The sequence below is a fragment of the Chenopodium quinoa genome, unplaced genomic scaffold, assembly GCF_001683475.1.
Source record: "Chenopodium quinoa cultivar QQ74 unplaced genomic scaffold, ASM168347v1, whole genome shotgun sequence".
Lineage (NCBI taxonomy): Eukaryota > Viridiplantae > Streptophyta > Magnoliopsida > Caryophyllales > Amaranthaceae > Chenopodium > Chenopodium quinoa.
In genome coordinates, this window is record NW_018744603.1 from 646,994 (window position 1) to 668,276 (window position 21,283).

General features: G+C 34.0%; 2 protein-coding genes across 2 annotated transcripts; one reads left to right on the plus strand and one right to left on the minus strand.

The window, feature by feature from the left end:
- Positions 1-555: 555 nt before the first annotated feature.
- On the minus strand, positions 556-15,475 carry LOC110699926 (protein C2-DOMAIN ABA-RELATED 7-like). The gene is made up of 3 exons (XM_021877424.1): positions 15,181-15,475; positions 1,584-1,679; positions 556-1,238 (listed from the first exon to the last, which is right to left on the minus strand). The coding sequence occupies exons 1-3, from the start codon at positions 15,289-15,291 to the stop codon at positions 957-959; spliced, it is 489 nt and encodes a 162-aa protein (XP_021733116.1). The 5' UTR covers positions 15,292-15,475; the 3' UTR covers positions 556-956.
- A 2,686-nt stretch (positions 15,476-18,161) lies between these two features.
- On the plus strand, positions 18,162-20,748 carry LOC110699927 (uncharacterized protein At4g22758-like). The gene is made up of 2 exons (XM_021877425.1): positions 18,162-19,070; positions 20,291-20,748. The coding sequence occupies exons 1-2, from the start codon at positions 18,848-18,850 to the stop codon at positions 20,479-20,481; spliced, it is 414 nt and encodes a 137-aa protein (XP_021733117.1). The 5' UTR covers positions 18,162-18,847; the 3' UTR covers positions 20,482-20,748.
- The last annotated feature ends 535 nt before the right edge of the window (positions 20,749-21,283 follow it).

Here is a 21,283-nt window from a genome sequence, read left to right on the forward strand (position 1 = left end):
TGTTTGAGTGTTTGTTCTTTATAAATTTGATTGAAAATTAAAATATTTGATTTTATTGGGAATAAATTGCGATTTTGATGTAATTTTGTTGTTGCAATAAGAAATAAAATAAAGTTTTTGAAGAAGATCGACCGATTAATACATTTTGGAAGACGAAAGCAAGCAAATAGACAAATTTAGAAAAAGTTGTAGATCAAAATAATGCAATGTACATTAAAATACAGTAAAATGTTCTTTTTTCATATGCATGATCCAAATAATACAATGTACATTAAACATGTGACCAACATTATAACATATATGTTCATTAAGAAATAATACAGTGTACATTATAATACAGTAAAATGTACTTTTCATATACATACATGATAATACAGTAAAAAGTACATACATGATAATTTATACCAAATGTACATTTACTATATGAATAATGTTCTTTAATATTATCATGTTCTTTACTAATATTACAAATGTTTTTTAGATTTACAAAAAAACATATAAAACTGGATGTTCTTTATAAAATAGCTATATGTTTATAAAATAGCATGATGCATCCGCCTCCACAGAAAAAATTTCATTACACAACATAATAAACTAGCATTGTTAATAACATGTCTACAGACAAGGAAGCCGGGCCAAAACACTTTATTATATAAGACCTTAGATATGGGAGCACAGCGCAAAGCATGTGCAATGTTATGCATTTATGATCAATACTGAAGTTGCACACAAGAGTAAAAAGTCCTGCGCTTATTCAACTAGCTAACTAAAAGTTGCACTTGCACACAAGAGTAAAAAGTCCGTCTAATTTACAAACTTAACACATAAGAAAAAAGAAAAGGGAGAGACAGAAAGAGAGAAGCACAAACAAGTTACAAACTGAGCATTCAAAACCAAGCTGTAACTCCACTCCAAAGTCGGAAACAGATGTATAACCTTCTCAAATCCTCAAGATTTTAAGATTTTGCAACATCCACCCACTCGATTTGGATTTCTACCTCACCAGTTGCTGTATTTTTAAGCCTGAGAATCATGTCCTGCACTAACTTTCCATCCATCCAAATAATTTGGCTCACATCAGCTATCGAATTTTCCCTGCTCGGAAGGATCTTATCAACAACGGTTCCATCTGGGAGATCACTTAATCTTGCCTTCAGACATTCTACATACGGTTTTATGTCTATCTGAGCCTCACCCATTAGGTCGTCGCTAGTAAATGTGTCTTTGTCATACACTGTCTGTATAAAAAAAAGATCAATCAGATAACTGCACATTGAAGCATTAGCATAATAAGGCACTGAATCTACATTGAGGTTTTTAAGTGTATAGTAATTATCAGTAAGATTACTGATCTGGAAATAGAAATGTAAGAAAATTTAACATTTTTAAAATGGTTAAATAAATAGAAACAGGTATTCAATCAAGATTATGAATTTTTGAGAATGGATAAATAATTTCAACTGTAATCTGCAAGCATGACTAAACGACACAATGAAGTTCCTACAGAGAGCTGACGCATATAATGCAACAACAGAATGGGGGGTGGGGGGAGGGGGGGATTCAAAGGATACAAAGATACTCACTAAGTTGATTGGATCGTTAAGATCATAAATTGCAAGAGTCAGTTCGTCATTCCATTCAGGATTGCAGTCATTTTTCACATGTCGTGTCTTCAATTTCTGCAGTAAGTCACAATGATGTTAATAAAAGCTACAAATGCATCTGCATAGCATATAAGCATACAACGAAATCATGCAGTCCCAAAATAAGCTAAAATTCTGCTAACTACAGGAAACATATCTGACATATTATGCTGCACAGGAAGTCTTTGATTCTTTGAATAAATCTGAAGCAGTATTTGAATGAAAAAAAGTTGGGAAATAAATGCAAAAGTTACAATAGGAGTCCAAGAACTTGAAGAACCAATTCAAATGTTCAAAGGCAAATCACTAAGCGGCAGGATAAACATGATAATTTTTTATATCTTTGATACATGAAATTGGCACAGAATTTGTGAGGAAAGAGAAATAGAGAAGCTTATCATGCATATTAAAACACTCACTATTACTATAAAACTTTAAAATTAGAAATTGGGCCGTAAAAACGCACGGAGTGTAATGGGAAAAGGAGGGGAAGAAAAAGGTGGAAAGAAAGAGAAAGCTGAAGGGAGAGAGAGAGTGACCAACATTTTCCTTACAAATCTCTCTAACAATGGAGGAATTTGTTTTATTAAAGAGGAAGGAAAATAGATCCGACCATTTCCTTTCCCTTCCCTATGTCTTACCCAAATAAGGGACATTATATTCGTCACTTTTCCTTCCCTCACTTTTCCTCCAAAATTTCCTATCCAAACATAGTGTAAAGCTCGAAATCCAAATTATATACAGAGCACAATATAATTTTTCAAACATAGTCAGTTGTTCATGCACTAAGGGGTTGCTTCCTTCGGAGTGTTTTCAAAGTGAAATCAAAATCAGGAGTATAAAAAAAGGCAGTTGAAGAGAGAGAAATATTTGCAGCAGCAGCAACAGCAAAAGAAAAGGCAAGCTGCTGCGGCATACAAACAGAATGCACAGCGTTACAACTCCTAGAAACCCAACTCTGTCCTAGTATGTACTCTAAGCATATGGATTACAGGGAAATCGACAATTTAAGGGGAACCATAAATTAATACGAAGTAGAATATTATTGGAAAAATACTTAGTTAAAGGGTGACACCATAACCTAATCAATACACCAAAGAAAATGGAGGCTTTTGTGTGTTGCTATGCAAAATGGTGTCTCAAACTTACTGCAAATCTGACAAATGATGGGTGAATTCTGAAATGAAACTTGTCATAAAGCCTCCCTAACTTTGCATACAGTATAATGTTAAGATTTATGAGTTCTCGTAATATATGACCATTAGAGTGTTACTCGGAGGAGTCAAAATTTGTTTAGTAATAGGATATTATTGAGACACTACATTACTCCGTACTACTTAGTGATATTTCAGTATCTAACCAAGAGATATATAAAACAAAACAGCTAGATTAAATAACCCGAGTATTTTGGGTTGTAACAGTAGTAAAACTAACTCAATCAACCTCCTTAAATGTATTTTGTTAAGGGAATTAGGAACCTAAGATGATGATGTTAAAGAACTTACTTGTTGATTCCTATCATGAGAAGATTACATTACATTTGTAACTATATTTATGTTGGAACTTCACTTACTTTCTAGCTGCCACTATCACACTAAACTCATTCTCATACTATGATGCACGGAAACTCTATTTGGGGTCAATGTTTACCTTTCCAACACCTCCAAAACGGGGAAACTTATCCAAAACTTAATCAAAACTAATCCCTTAAAGACCTGGTTTGTTAACTGCAAAACGTTTTCGCAAAAATAATACACTCATTCAAACAATTAATCTCCTAAATATAGCCTTAAGTTACAATGTTTTTTCGCTCACTCCTTGTTTCTTTGTTACATTAAGCAAGTTTGCCCTCAATATTGCTTCTTTGAAGTGGATTTATATATTGCTTTTTGTTATCCTATATTTCCTCGAAAATTTGCATTCATGGGTTCCATGCTTCTATGATTTATAATGACAAAACTATGATCTACTACCCAAAAGGGAAGATCATCTCCACCAGTTTCAGCACCATGAATAATAGTCAATCTAATCAAATTAAAATGATTGTTTTGAACAAGTATATATATATATATATATATATATATATATATATATATATATATATATATATATATATATATATATATATATATATATATATATATATATATATATATATATATATATATATGTTTCCATTACATATCTGATATCTCACTTTGTACAGTACCTCCTTATTTGCCTTCCTACAAACTCAAATCACTTTTACATAATCAATAAAAAGTTCTTTAACATTGTTGGAAAAACGGATAGACCAAAGCATAACTAAAATTAGCCATTGGATATCAACCTCAAATAACACAAAAAACAGAACTTGGAATAATAAGAAACAATTGCTAAAGTGCCTCAACCCTTATCAAGAATATCAACAACTACGGAATATATACTGCAATTTCACCAGATATCCTATCACTTTTCCAATTTTTTAAATTCTTTTTGTAGGAATACAGTGTATCAAGAGTATAATTACATAGGAAATCGAGGAATGATGTAGACGAGATTTTATTCAAATGGGTACCGCCACAAGACTTTTACCGACTAATCTAGTTGACATCTACTCAAATAACAAAAATGAAGACAAAATATCCATCTTGCTAAAAAAAACAATCTGCGAAATCAAGAAAGTGGGAAGGATTAAATACCTGTTGTTTGGGTACTAAAATGGTCATACTCATTTTAGTCTTGGGTAACTCTACCCATATAAGCCCAAAGGGCATAAAAAAGGTAGGCCCCAAATAAGTCAAATACATGAATATGGCTTTCAACGGCCCACATATGAAGTTTTAGGGCTCATAAACCCACTTATGTACTCATATAAATACCCCTCAAAGGGCATAAGTTAAAAGAAGGTCACTCTTATCATCTAAGATGACCATACTCCTCCACTCTCTCCCCTAAACTCCTCTCAAAATATGCATTGTTTGGCAACTAACTTGGGCATCGGAGGCTCCGCCCCGGGTTCAACCCCCGGGGCTCGGAGTTCATTTTGCAGGTCCATTCAAGGCCCAAATTCGAGGTTCTCAGACACCCCTCCAAGGCCCGGTTAGCTCATTTTTTGCCGAAACAATTTGGCGCCGTCTGTGGGGAGACGAGTACTACTACCCATGAAAATCCACTAATTCATGGCTACTGTGTTCTATCACGAAAAAGGGTCAAAATTTCTAGCAAATTTAACCCAAAATTATTACTCCTGTCAAAAGGGGTAATCATTCTTGCAAATGGTGGAGATGATAGATAAACATTTTGATTTGTCGCCAATCTAACCACTACTAACAAGGTACTTCGTGCCTTTACAAAAAAATTGGGAAATATTCCATGAATATGGTCAAATCTTAATTAAGAAGAATAAAAGCTAGATCTACGTGGCTCTAATGGAAATCTCACAAAAGCAAGCCTTTCATTCACACCACCAAGTTGAAGAGGCAGCAGGTGGCATGAAACATACAAAAAAAATCAATCAAGTTTATGTAAATTCAATGCTTGCCGAAGGAAATTGCCATTGTCTTCATCACAAGCTTCAAGGCTCACAACTCCACCACTAGAACGACTCACCATTTCATCCTAGGCAACACATGCCGAGGTCAATGGGGGTCAAGGCTAGTATTGTGAAGTGAGCCAAATCTCTTCACATCACATCTAAAGTAGTAGCCGAAGAAGATCTGAGGTTGTCTACCATTGTTGAAGCTTAAAAAAGCTCAAACTATCACCAATCTAAAAATCCGAAGCAAATAGCTCGGATAAGCAAAAGGAATCCGAAGCTCATCGAGCCGAGGCTATCCGAAGGTGTTTCAGCCCAAGCCGAAGGTGTTCTGGGCAAGCCAGCCGAGCCGAGACCGGTGTTTCAGCCAAGCCTAAGGCTTTTCAGCCGAGACCGAAGGAGTTTCAGCCCAAGCCGAAGGCGTTCTGGGCGAGTCGAAGGTGATTCAGCAGAAACCAAGGGTGGTACAGTTTACCGCTCCCAAGTTAAGGTCGGTAACCATTGCCGAGCCGAAGCTCACCTCTTATCTCCTGGCCGAGGCTAGCCATAGCCGAAGCCGAGCCCAGCCGAGGTTTACCTTCGCCGAGATTTGAGCTCCCAGCCGAAACTCACAACCATATGAGCCGAGGGTGCTGCCGAAGATGGTTTGTCTGAACCGAAGAAGGTTCATCCAAGCCGAAGCTCATACGAGCTAATGCTAGAGCAACCAAAGCAATTAGCTTCGGCAGTCAAGTGCAATTGGCTCAAATTGTACCCGACCTCAACCTACATCAAATCTGATAATAACAAGTCAGAAGAAAAATTTACCTTTTGACCATTTTCAAAGAGCTATAAGCCATAAAAAAAAACTACCTTTGTCAGGGTAGATGGCCAGAAGCTTTCTTACCTGCGGCTACTACTTTTATCAAGTAAATGGCTTCGGGCCCACTTTCATCAAAGATCAAATTGCTTCAGCAAAGAAAAATGGCTCTTAATTTTTCGAGTCAATATTTTCCTCAAAAAAAAAAATATCATTAACTATCCTCACGATGACGATGATAAAATTAATCATCAATCTTCCTCACGATGATGATGATTAAAAAAAAACAACTCTTTCTATCCTCGGATCAAGAGTAAAACTCTTTCTATCCTCGGATCAAGGGTAAACTCTTTCTATCCTCGGATCAAGAGTAAAACTCTTTCTATCCCCGGATCAAGAGTAATAAACTCTTTTTATCCTCGGATTAAGAGTAAAACTCTTTCTATCTTCGGATCAAGAGTAATAAACTCTTTTTATCCTCGGATTAAGAGTAAAACTCTTTCTATCTTCGGATCAAGAGTAAACTCTTTCTGTTCTCGGATCAAGAGTAATAAACTCTTTTTATCCTCGGATCAAGAGTAAACTCTTTCTGTCCTCGGGTCAAGAGTAATAAATTCTTTTTATCCTCGGATCAAGAGTAAACTCTTTCTATCCCCGGATTAAGAGTAATAAACTCTTTCTATCCTCGGATTAAGGGTAAACTATTTTTATCCTAGGATCAAGAGTAAACTCTTTCTATCCCCGGATCAAGAGTAATAAACTCTTTCTATCCTCGGATTAAGGGTAAACTCTTTCTATCCTCGGATCAAGAGTAATAAACTCTTTCTATCCTCGGATCAAGAGTAACCTCTTTCTATCCCCGGATCAAGAGTAATAAACTCTTTCTATCCTCGGATTAAGGGTAAACTCTTTCTATCCTCGGATCAAGAGTAATAAACTCTTTCTATCCTCGGATCAAGAGTAATAAACTCTTTCTATCCTCGGATCAAGAGTATTAAACTCTTTCTATCCTCGGATCAAGAGTAATTAACTCTTACAATCCTCGGATCAAGAGTGTTGCCTCAGAATAAACTCTTACAATCCTCGGATCAAGAGTGTTGCCTCGTATGAACTCTTTCATTCCTCGGATCAAGAGTAATTAGCTCTTTCAATCCTTGGATCAAGAGTGTTGCCTCAGATAAACTTTTTCAGTCCTCAAATCAAGAGTAATTAACTCTTTCAATCCTTGGATCAAGAGTGTTGCCTCGGATGAACTCTTTCAGTCCTCGGATCAAAGCTTGGATCAAGAGTGTTGCCTCGTATGAACTCTTTCATTCCTCGGATCAAGAGTAATTAGCTCTTTCAATCCTTGGATCAAGAGTGTTGCCTCGGATGAACTCTTTCAGTCCTCGGATCAAACCTTGGATCAAGAGTGTTGCCTCGGATGAACTATTTCTATCCTTGGATCAAGAGTAATTAACTCTTACAATCCTCGGATCAAGAGTATTAAACTCTTTCAGTCCTCGGATTAAGAGTAATTAACTCTTTCAATCCTTGGATCAAGAGTGTTGCCTCAGATGAACTCTTTCAGTCCTCGGATCAAGAGTAATTAACTCTTTCAATCCTTGGATCAAGAGAGTGTTGCCTCAGATAAACTCTTACAATCCTCGGATCAAGAGTGTTGCCTCGTATGAACTCTTTCATTCCTCGGATCAAGAGTAATTAGCTCTTTCAATCCTTGGATCAAGAGTGTTGCCTCAGATAAACTCTTTCAGTCCTCGGATCAAGAGTAATTAACTCTTTCAATCCTTGGATCAAGAGTGTTGCCTCGGATGAACTCTTTCAGTCCTCGGATCAAACCTTGGATCAAGAGTGTTGCCTCAGATGAACTCTTTCAGTCCTCGGATCAAGAGTAATTAACTCTTTCAATCCTTGGATCCAGAGTGTGTTGCCTCGGATGAACTCTTTCTATCCCCGGATCAAGAGTAATAAACTCTTTCTATCCTCGGATTAAGGGTAAACTATTTTTATCCTAGGATCAAGAGTAAACTCTTTCTATCCCCGGATCAAGAGTAATAAACTCTTTCTATCCTCGGATTAAGGGTAAACTCTTTCTATCCTCGGATCAAGAGTAATAAATTCTTTTTCTCCTCGGATCAAGAGTAAACTCTTTCTATCCCCGGATCAAGAGTAATAAACTCTTTCTATCCTCGGATTAAGGGTAAACTATTTTTATCCTAGGATAAAGAGTAAACTCTTTCTATCCCAGGATCAAGAGTAATAAAATCTTTCTATCCTCGGATTAAGGGTAAACTCTTTCTATCCTCGGATCAAGAGTAATAAACACTTTCTATCCTCGGATCAAGAGTAACCTCTTTCTATCCTCGGATCAAGAGTAATAAACTCTTTCTATCCTCGGATTAAAGGTAAACTCTTTCTATCCTCGGATCAAGAGTAATAAACTCTTTCTATCCTCGGATCAAGAGTAACCTCTTTCTATCCCCGGATCAAGAGTAATAAACTCTTTCTATCCTCGGATTAAGGGTAAACTCTTTCTATCCTCGGATCAAGAGTATTAAACTCTTTCTATCCTCGGATCAAGAGTAATTAACTCTTACAATCCTCGGATCAAGAGTGTTGCCTCAGATAAACTCTTTCTATCCTTGGATCAAGAGTAATTAACTCTTACAATCCTCGGATCAAGAGTGTTGCCTCAGAATAAACTCTTACAATCCTCGGATCAAGAGTGTTGCCTCGTATGAACTCTTTCATTCCTCGGATCAAGAGTAATTAGTTCTTTCAATCCTTGCATCAAGAGTGTTGCCTCGGATGAACTCTTTCAATCCTCGGATCAAGAGTAATTAACTCTTTCAATCCTTGCATCAAGAGTGTTGCCTCGGATGAACACTTTCAGTCCTCGGATCAAGAGTAATAACTCTTACAATCCTCGGATCAAGAGTGTTGCCTTGCATAAACCTGAACAAATAAAGTCCTTCGACTCAATTTCTATGAACGAATTATTTGGGAAATTAAAACAAAACCCAACTCATTTTTTCAAATAGAATTGGGTCTCAGGGGCTAATTGTTTGGGTACTAAAATGGTCATACCCATTTTAGTCTTGGGTAACTCTACCCATATAAGCCCAAAGGGCATAAAAAAGGTATAAAAGGCCCCAAATAAGTCAAATACATGAATATGGCCTTCAACGGCCCACATATGAAATTTTAGGGCTCATAAACCCACTTATGTACTCATATAAATACCCCTCAAAGGGCATAAGGTAAAAGAAGGTCATTCTTATCATCTAAGATGACCATACTTCTACACTCTCTCCCCTAAACTCCTCTCAAAATATGCATTGTTTGGCAACTAACTTGGGCGTCGGAGGCTCCGCCCCGGGTTCAACCCCCGGGGCTCGGAATTCATTTTGCAGGTCCATTCAAGGCCCAAATTCGAGGTTCTCAGACACCCCTCCAAGGCCCGGTTAGCTCATTTTTTGCCGAAACACCTGTGAACCCATAGTGATGATAAGATAAGGATCGCTACTGGATGAATCCTTGATTACAAGATTTGTACCTTTAATCACTCTAATCTTGAGAAGACCGGTTATATTCGCCATTATTATTAATTGTTGTTATCTTCAACCTAAAAGGCTCGTGTTCAACCGTCACTATGTTTTTTTGTGGTTATTAAAAAAAAAAGAACTGTGTGCTCATAGAAATGGGAATATTTCAGTTTTGATGGCACTTTGGAAACTTTAAAGTTTGTACTGGTGTGATTGACTTTTTCTTTTTTTCTTTAAGGACAAAGCATAGCTTCATTAATTTGATGATAAAAGGTCAAATTTGACAATGATTCTCCCAAACTTTCTACACACCAAACGGAATTATTTTAGCTAAATGATGCGCTACAAATTTACCTTCCCGCTTGACATGGGACCCAAAAATGAAGCTATGAAAAAGAAAAAAAATTGCAAATTACAGTAATTTAAAGTTAGTATTTTGCAAATTGCAACTATTTAAAAAGAAATTGCAAATTGCAGCCCAAAAGTTCTTATACATTATAAATTACAATTTAATTCAATTTTTCACCGGTTTGCGTGTTGAAAAATGTTCAATTAAAGTTTTAGCGGTCATTTTAGTCCTTAAAGATCCAAATTGAGCTCGAAATTGGCAAAAAGTTAATATAAGTGCCTCGTTTTTACAATAAAAAATAATTGCCCACAAATCGATACATTTTTATTACGCAAAACGAGGCACTTATATTATTTTTTTTACTAATTTCGTGCTCAATTCGGACCTTTTATGCTTAAATTGGCCCCTAACACCTTAATTGAATATTTTTCGACACGCAAACCAATGAAAAAGTTGAATTGAGTTGCAATTTACAATTTATAATAACTTTTGGGCTGCAATTTGCAATTTTTTAATTTAAATAGCTGCAATTTACAACATATAAATTTTAAATGGCTGCGATTGACTAATTTTCCAACTAAGAACTTAAATCCATCACATCATCAAGAATGTTATCTAAATCAATGAAATATGTTAGAGGCCTTTTCGAGACGATCCCTGACGACCTTGCAATCGAACTCAATTACCACATTCGTGAGACTTTTTATTTTATTTTATTTTCTTTTAAAAAAATCTAATTTTTTTTTTTGAAAATGTTATGAAGAACTATTCAAAGATACACTATTTTGTTAACAAATACTTGTTAATATATATATATATATATATATATATATATATATATATATATTTGTGAAGAACTACCCATAAGATGACAAACTTTTGTAATTTGTCTAGCATTACCCATTAACGGGTTCCATCTAATTGTGTTGTTTGTGGGGCCCCACTCCTACGATTTCTCTCCCAATTAACTCACCAATAATCCTAAAGTCATCCAAAAATCCAAGGAAAAACATTTTGATCAATTCAACTTAATTTCTTACTAAAGTAGGTAATATTTAAGCTATTGTTTTAATTTTTGGTCTCTTTGATTGGTTTAGGGGTTTTAACTTACTTCAACTAACATAATTAGAGATTCAATTTAGGGTTTAGGGTTTCAATTCAATTTGGAGATATTAATTTCTAGGGCTTAGGGTTTGAATTGAATCAGGGGTTTTGCTTGTTTAAGGTTATTAGAGTTTGAATTCAATTGCATTTTAATTAATAAATAGCTACTTCTATTTCATATTTATTGGAAGGATGTATAATTCTTCATACCACTCTGCTTTGCAATATCAGAGCAACACTCTACAACAATTTTTGTAGGAAAGAGAGAGATACATATGAGTGGAAAGAAAATGGGTTTTAAGCCTTGTCAATTTATTAAAAAGTGATGAGGAACACAAAGATTCGCTTAAGCTAGAGATTAAAATGGTGAAAGGTGCAAGGACTAAAAAGAGAAGTAAAAATGGAGGAGGAGAGAGTATGTACTTGGGGGTTCGGGAGGGAGTTAATTAGGGGGGATCATATGAGTGGGCTCCACAAATAGCACAATAGGAAGGAATTCATTAATAGGTAGTGCTAGACAAATGTTTGACATCTTATAGGTAGTTTATTCACAAATTAAAAAAAAATATGTAGTTATTCACAAAATAGCCTATCTTTAGGGTACTTCTTCACAAAATTTCTTTTTTTTAAAAAAAAAAAAGATGAAATAGTTTATGCAAAAGTATACTATTCCCTCAATTCACTAACTTAGACGGAGTATATATGCAGCAAACATCATGGATTCAGTTTGTGTTATAGGGGTTACTCTATTACAGTTAGAGGGGTAAGTTAGTGATACTGGGGTACAGTTAGAGGGGTAAGTTAGTGATACTAGGGTAACTCAATACAGAGTAAGTTTAATAAGGATTATTGTATAAGTATAATAAGGGATACTATGTCAATATTATATGAATTACCAGAAAGAAAACACACTATTTTTTTTTAAATTGCAATCCTTTTATAATAAACCTTTTTTTAATTGAAAATACTACTCACTATTTAATTGTATCTTTTTCCTCTAATAGTCCTCACTTGTTTCGGGGTTTTTGTCCCTCGGGAGAGTTACAACACTGAAACTGGATTCAACTGAGGACGCTTGTACCTGCAAAGCAAATGGACCTCCGGATGGTTGGGGGTCCGCCTCCGAAGATTAAGTCAGCAAACGTTCGGAAATAAAACGTGCGGAAGTAAAGTTATCTGCTTGGATTCCAAGCTCAGGTAAAGTGAGATAAGTGACGTATTGTCTCGTATTGCGTGTAAAAAATTCTCCCTCTGTCATAAATGACATAATGTCCCTATTTATAGGGTCCTTTTGAAAAGTGTGCCTTCCTAGGATCTGGTGACCTAGTAATTAGGTCACGCCGTTTTGCGGCGCCTCGGGATTTGGGCCTTAGAAGGCCGCCATCCCAGGGCCAATGCTTGAGTGACACGTGTCACTGTGCCCAAAGGATTTTGAAGCACTTTTTGTGTGACACGTGTCGCCACCTAAATGGTCCCTGCTGGACCTTCAGTCCACGTAGGACGGAGAAGAGTCCACCCTCCACGTGTCATCATTCATAGGTCCAAATGGCACCTATACGGAGGACACGTGGCACTTTATGATTGGGCCACCTGGCCGGGTATAAAATACCCAAATCATCACTCATACCACATTTGTACTTTTTTATACTACCTCCCGTTTTTATTTAGTTGATACGATTTGACTTTAGCACTATTCACACACCTCCCTTTGACCGTGTTTTGTGCTTTATACGTAATGAAAAATATAGTCATGTGGAATCTTGTTAGATTCGTCATGTTATATACTTTCAAAATATCAACTTTTCATAAATTTTGCTTATCGATAATTAAAGATATTAATGATTGAATAAGTGCATTGACAAACGTGACTAAAGAAACGTGTCAATTAAAAAGAAACGGGGGAAGTACTTCTTACATTTTTATTTACACATGACATGCATTTTGAAAAGAGACTAGATAATATAAACGAAGTTTTCTCTATTATTGGCGTTAAAATTATTTTGATAAAGTCACTCGTTACCTACCACATTCAACTCCTAAAAGAACGTGCCCATGAATGCGTTGCAAATAAAAGAAATATGAGGAAATATTTCTTTTTTCTCGCAACCCATATTTTTTTCATAACTTATTCACACACTATCACTTCTTTTATCATCATTTATTTCAAGGAAGCCCCAATTTATATCCTTGATAAACAAAATTCGTTTATCAAATGGAAAAATAGTAAATAAATCAACAATTTTACTTATTCATCATGGCATGAATAAATCAATTGTTATGGGGTCCATAATCTAGTCATGATGACATATTTGTAAATAATTTAACTAATGTGGGGTCCATTTTTATTAAAATATGTGATTTATTTACAATTTTGTCATTTAATAAACATATTTTGTTTATCAAGGATATAAACTTGTTGTTTCACCTTGTCAAGTGCAACTGTTTTTTTTTTTAATATTATATAACACTTCCTTTCTTGGCAAACTTTCCCATTTTAATATAATATATCTTTCTTCCCACGTTCCCCACTTAAACCCACTATTAGGTTTTTTTTATTTTTATTTTTAATTTCCTCATATGTTTTGCTATTTAATAAAATATTTACCCCACTATTTTTATTATGTAGTATTGAGTATAATTTTTAATACCCCAATTAGCTCACTTACAACTTTTTATATTAAATCCAATTAATTTACCTTAAATAGGTGGTATAAAAATAAAATAAAAAAAATCTTATTAATGGATTTTTTCCAAAAAAAAAAAAAAAAAAAAAAATTAATTGTTGCTTAAGGCCGTAATTAAGTAAAAATTCCAAGCGGGCTAGGAGGTTCAACTTTGGGCCAGATTTTTGTGCCCAAAGCCCACTTAACAAACCTAACCACTTAGAATTCTCCTTTGACCAATTACATAGAATAATACTTAACAAACCAAATCAATTACACAGAATATAAATATTCAACAAACCTAACCAATTAGATCCTTTGACTAATTAAATAATTAAAGAAATCTATTACAATATCAAGTGATGGGTATAGACATGGCTCAAAAAGAGAACTCGAAATACAAGAAAATTTATGCTAAAATACGTACCCAAGCTTGTGACAACTACATATGTACAACTATTTCATTGGATATCATATTTACTGGATATATCATATCAATTGGATAACATATCATTTCACAATCTTTGTAATTTCAATTCCAATTTTAGAATCATTTTGTAATAATTAAAGTTATCTCTAATTATACTTGCAAGCCAAGAATTGAGATAACTGTGTCTATTTAAATTAAAAGACCTTAATACCACAATCAATATTGAAAAAAGATATAAAATTTATTAAAGGACGATGGCCACTAACATTTTGACACTAATTTTGTATAATTAACATGTCAATAGTTATTTCCTCTATAAGGGGGTGTTTGGTTCGCAGAGAGGTATGAGTTTGGAATTAGGAATGAGGTTAAGGTGGTATTAAGTTAGACATTGATACTTAATAATATGTGTTGGGTTTAATTCTAGAATGAAATCTCTCACAATTTTTTTTTTTTTTTGATACATAAGGAAATGGAATGGGTCAAACCCACCTTCTCTCTAAGGTTTTTCAACCTCATACATCATAAGTTTGAGGTATGAGTTTAAAATTAATACTTCTAACTACCTAACATACAATATGGGTTTTAGTCATTCTAAACTCATATCTCATGCCTCATGAGTTTAAGGTATGAGTTTAAAATTTACACTTCTAACCACCAAACATACGATATGAGTTTTAGGCCCTGTTTGATTCACCTTAATTTTGCTGAACTGAATTTATTTTTACTGAATTGAACTTATTTTTACTGAACTGAAATTATTTTTACTGAACTTAAACTAATTTTACTGAACTGAAATTATTTTTACTGATTTTCTATTATAATTCTTCTTTAAGAAAACTGAATTATACTGAACTGAAATTAATTTTACTAAACTGAACTTATTTTTACTGAACTGAACTTATTTTTACTTAATATTATTTTTTTAAGGTGAATCAAACGGGACCTTAGTCAATCTAAAATTCATATACCTCCTATATCTCATACCTATATTCCACAAACAAAAACACCTCTTAATTAATATCTACTCTAACAACCAAGTATCAAACTCAAAGGCTAAGATTAAGAATCAATCACGACACAATTAAAAGTCAAACTGCAATATGAAGAAAGTGGAAAGGATTAAATACCTGTAAACCCATAGTGATGATAACATAAGGATCGCTACTGGAAAAATCCATGACTACCAGATTGATACCTTTTATCACTCTAATCTTCAATAGACCAATCATATTCGCCATTTTATTAATTCTTCTTTTCTCCAATCTTAATTTCTTAACCTTTCATGTTCAACTGTCACTATGTTTTTGTGGTTCTGAGAGAAAATGTGTGCCTGCGGAAATGAGGATTATTCAATTTTGAAAACTTAGAATTTATGGTGGCCACATTTTTTTTTTTTTTTTGAAAAATGCTATACATAGCCATTAGAGCTACATATAAACATTAAATTTACATTTGAAAACCCTAAAAAAAATCATCAATTTATAAACACTAATTACACTAATTTACGCGTGTTTTTGTAAATTCCTAATTTTATATAGTTTTTAAGAATCTCATTAATACTTTTATATATATATATATATATATATATATATATATATATATATATATATATATATATATATATATAGCATTACCTTTTTTTTTTGGTTAATTTCTGGATATTTTTTTTTTGAAGGCCTCAAGGCACTCAACTGATATTTAAGTATCTATCATTTTATTCATCTACAGACTAAAATGTTTACTAGTTATTTTGTTTTTTTAATCCCTTAAAGATTTGTAACATTTTGATATGATATGACGACAACAACAATTAACAACCACAAACCCTTAATCCAAGTACAATTTGTCCGTTCAGAAACAAAAAAAAAAAGTATGATTTGTAGTCGACTAATATCTAAAATAATCTGTATAAAACAACAACAACAACAAAGCTTAGAGCATCTCCAATGGCAGGCTACAATGGTTTGTAGCTTGCTTTTCCACATTAATTTCTAAGCTACAACACTTTTTAAGCAACAAATTGTTCCAATGGTAAGTCACAACATATTGTAGTTTGCAAAAAATAAAATTTTAAAAAATAATAGATAATTATACACATGTTACAATATGAGTGGAGATTATTTGTCTCTTTTTCAATCAAGCATGTAGCTTAGTTGGGCTACAGTTGCTTGTATGTTGCTCAATTTTTTGGTTTTCCAATAGTAAGCATATAGCTAGGAACTTTATTTAAATTGCAAGCAAGTCTTTATAATTGAACCATTGGATATGCTATTAGTCCCAAAATGATTTGGGATCGGTTAACATAAATCGTCTAAAGGAACCGTAGCACAATATAAAGAAAGGGACTGTATGGTATGGAGTTAAAAAAACATAAAAGTTTGAGAAAAGTTTAGTGAAGGAAATCAGTATAATTCATAACCATTAGTGGGATAAAAATATAAAATTAAATACGAAAATAAATTAAAAAATTATATATATAATCACTTCTTGGGTCATTAACATGAATTTTCTCCCTCCACACCGCCCTATCCAACACCATATACTCCTCAATCTACAAAGCACTCATGTCACTCTCAATCACCCTCTTCCAAGTTTTCTTAGCTTAGGTATTTCCCTACCTTTCCCGATCCCAATACTTAACAATTCTTCAAGCCACTACTGACTTAGTCTTCTTCTTACATGGTTAAACCATGTTAAGCGATTCTCCCTCATCTAATACGCAATCGATGTAACCTCTGTCTTTTCCGAATTATCACATTCCTCAACCAATCTTTTCTTGCATGGCCACACATCCATCACAACATAGGCATCTTCGCCACACTCATTTTATGCACGTGGCAATGCTGTACACCCCAACATTCTATAAAATATACAAAGCAAGCCTTGACTTATTATCGTTCAGTAGAATCTCCCCTTTAATCTACAGGGACACACCTGCACCGAGATCACATAATAATAAATCCATCGCACTCTTCCACTTCAACCAACCTACTTTGACCCTGTAAACTACACCATCCAATTCTCCATCCTTTTGGTTAAAAGATCCCAGATATCAAAGTTACCTCAGAACCTTGGACAATCTTCCCATCCAAGGTGATCATCACCCCTGCCTTACTACTTCTTAAACCGCTAAACTGACATTTCAAATACTTCGTCTTACTTCTACTCACCTTCAAGCCACATGACTCCAAAATTTGTCTCCACAATTCCAACTTACTTTCCACACCTTTTTGTGTCATCAATCAACACATACACATTGTCAGCAAACATCATACACCATGGGATATCATCTTGAATCGAACTCGTCAATTCGTCCATGACTATATAAAATCAAAAGGACTAAATGTAGAATCTTGATGAACTCTAATTATATGTGGGAACACTTCAAGTTTTCCAACAATGGTCTGCACACTTGTGCTAACCTAGCTTCCTCATACATGTCCTTAATTATATTAATATATTTCTGCAAAACGTGTTTCCTCGTTAAAGCCCACCAAAGAATCTCCTTCAGAACCTTATCATAAGCCTTCTTCAAATCAATAAAAATCATATGGTAAATCCTTCTTCTAACCCTCATAGGAATCCAATAGTTGTCTCATAAGATGAATTGTCTTTACAATTGATATTCTAAGCGTAAATCCATGCATGGTAAAAAAAGTATATTATATTTTTTTTAAATATAAAAAAAAAAATCATTTAGCAGCACTTAAAATAGAACAAGGATAGATCAATTGAAGACAGATGGAGTATTTTGAATAAATTAATTTACTACCTACGTTACATATTATTTACAACGGTTAGACATTTTTCCTCTCTACTTTATGTCAAATTGTTACAAATAATATGTAACGCAGGTAGTAATTTAAACAACAAAATTCATGTAGTAAACAGTCAAAACTTTTCTAGTAGAATCCTGACTTATTGAAAGCAAAAAGATGAGTATATTTTTTTATTTTAGAAAGTTCCCAAAATTTCCAAATAACTTGGCTCCCACAAATATAAAATTGAAAAGAAATAGGCAAGATGAGAAATTAACGATAGAAATTATATACCGGCTGCTAATAAACGCATATGCTTCGCTTAGAAATTACGAGAAACGGCGTGCTACGTGTGTTATTAGATCTCCTCTCTTCTTTAGTCGGCGTATTCTTTCCTAATTTCTTCCTTCTTATTTTTTTTATTTAAATAACACAATTTCAGACCATCATAAATAAATTGTTAATTTTACCCTCAAATTTCCCCCCTTTTCCAAACCCTAGCCCTCAATTGTTCTTCCTATATAAATTCCGCCTTCTCCAATTTTCTCATCTACTCCCACTTTCTCTCTCCTCTATCCCAACAATCCTTTGTTTCCGCCATTGTTGGGTGTTTTTGCTTCAATTTGAGCAATAAAAACCCAGAAGAATAGCTAGATTTCTGCAAAAAAACCAACAGTTGTAAGATTAAATTGGTTGTGAATGGTGGAAATCTTAAGTAAAAATTACATGCGATCTTCCCCCTTCCTCTTTACAAGGGGGATCTTCGTTCATTCATTGTCATCTTCTTCCGCTTTCGCTTTCGGTTCTTGCATGGAAGGCTGGTACTACCGCTGCCTCGGCCTTGACCCTTAAATATTCTACTTTCTTTCAATTTTCCAGAATAATTTTCTGGGTTTATAATTTTTACCATTCTATCATTCGATCTGGAAATTTTGAATTATTGTTTTTGATTTTCGGGAGTGTTTTTTTGGGTTACAAATCAATTCTTCGATCTGAGAATTTTGAATTATTATTTGGAAAAAAAAAATCGGAAAAAATGTTGCTAAGCAAGCAAAAAAAGGCAAAGGGAAATCGGGTGTTGATTACGGTGAATGTTCTGGGAAGTGCTGGACCTTTAAGATTTTTCGTGAATGAAGGGGAGCTTGTTGCTGCTGTTATTGATACGGCGTTGAAATCATACGCTCGTGAAGGTCGTCTTCCTGTTCTTGGTTCTAATCTTAATGATTTCCTCCTTCATTGCCCTTCTGCTGGATCTGATGGTATTAATTTCCTTCCTTTTCTTCAATTTAATTTGATTAATTCTAATATTATTAATGTTTTTTTTTTGTTGATTAATATAATTTTGTGATTTAGAATTTTGTATTTTTGTGATTAGGTTAGGTGAAATTTGGTGTTTGTAAGTTAAGTTAGGTGAAATTTAGTTTTTGTTGACTTTTTAGGTGAACTTGGAAAATTTGGGTTTTTGTTTATCAAGTATAAGCAATTGGAATAAGAAATGGGGTGTTTGCTTATCATAATTACATTGGAAAATTATGGAATGGTTTCCACTATGCATCATGTTGATTGATTCCTGAATTCTTAAATTTGGCTTTAGTTTTCTGTGTAATTATGCGTTTTTCTAGGTTTGGCGAATTCACAAATTTTAGATGGGTGAGATTAACAATGGCTTAGTGTTTCAATTATTTGAAGAATCAAGTGTTTGTATAATTTGTGTTATTTTTCTGTGGTTTTACCTTGTGGATTGGCCTATTTTCGAAGTTGTATAGGGGAGAATGACTTAACTGCTATTTTTAGAGACTGGTAATTGTAAAACGAAAGTATGAGCTTAGCATTATGGAGAGCCTATTATGTACACCCGGGGTCATTTGCTCAAAAAATATTATTTGCTCTTTTGTTGATTAAAACTTCCGGGTGTATCATTATGTGATCTTTGAAGCATCTCTTTTAATCGCAATAATTCTGGTGTCTTCTGAACATTGAAGTTTTAGTAAGAACTAAGAAGAAGCCAATTTTGTAATGTTGACTAGCTCATCATTGCCTTACTGTCGGCATTTTCTTACCATAATATCTACAACTTCTATACCTTTGCGCGCGTTCAGCAGTATCTAAATTAGCTACTATATAGCTCAACTTTTTAAATCACCTGCATTATGGAAGGTTTGGAACACTGATTAGTCTACATTGCATGTCAAATACTAGGCCATGTGGATCTTGTTCTATGTTTTTAGATTCTTTTCTAATTCATATACATGACTTGAGGTTTGTGAACATTCTATCTTCCATAAATCCGTACTTGTCTAAATTTTGCTTTCTTTTGTCCGCATGATCTGATTGTTTAACTTTTTCTTGCTCTGTAACGAAATTTATCTTCAATTTGATTGTCCTGCACTCCTGCAACTAAACTTGTTGATTCACCGATGCATTAATGATTTACTTGTATCAATTTTCTGATTGTTCTTTATGTTTCTGGTTTTTGCAGCTTTAAGTCCACTTGAGACAATTGGAGCTCATGGTGCCCGGAATTTTCTTCTGTGCAAGAAGCCACAGCCCGAGAAAGCTGCAAATGTTGAGGTCGGTGATGAGTCTGCTGTTAATATAACAAGAAGGGGAAACGGAAGCTGGAAGTCATGGATCAATAAGACCATTATTCTTAAAATTGCATCGCATTGAAGATGGAATTATACTTCTCTGAGATTACCTCTGTGCTCAGAGATTTAATTATCCCCATTGCTTATGATTATCAAACCCTTTTCATAAGTTGAATTGCAAGGGAAACAATTTATACACTTGTTTACTTGAAAAGCTATAGATTGGTTTCATGTTTTTTTTTCTTTTTCTTTTTTACATGTCATGAACTTATAGAGTTTCTCCTGTCCCTATTGTGGATATTTGAGAATTCAATAAAGTTGTTTCCTATACGGTTTCTCTTTTGTTTTTTTTGACAAATCTATACGGTTTCTCTTACTCCGTAATTTATATGCGTAATTGGAATTTCATTGATTTATGCATTCATTTTAAACGTTTAAAAGATTTTTTTTTTCTAATTTTTTTTTTAGTTGTTGTGAGATTGGAGTAATTTCATGCAGTAACATCAATATCATCTGGACATTGGAAGTTTTTCGTTGTACAAAACTTGCGTGACTTGGTTCACAATAAATTATTGTGGATCCCGAGGTCTATAAATGTGTAACTGATACGGAGTATTATATTGAATATAGTGATCCTAAATTTAAACACAGTAACCTTAATTTTAATATAGTAATCTTTATTAAAATTTGTGTGACCTTTAATATTATACGAACTCAAAGTACTACTCCGTATGTTATGTTGAACATAGCTACTCGTTTTAACATAATAACCTTTATTATTCATACAAAAACTTTTGTATACATCCGCTTTAAACTAATATTAGTGTACATCGAGCAGTATAGGGGTAACTTTAAGCCAATTTAGGGTAACTTTTTGCCTTTTT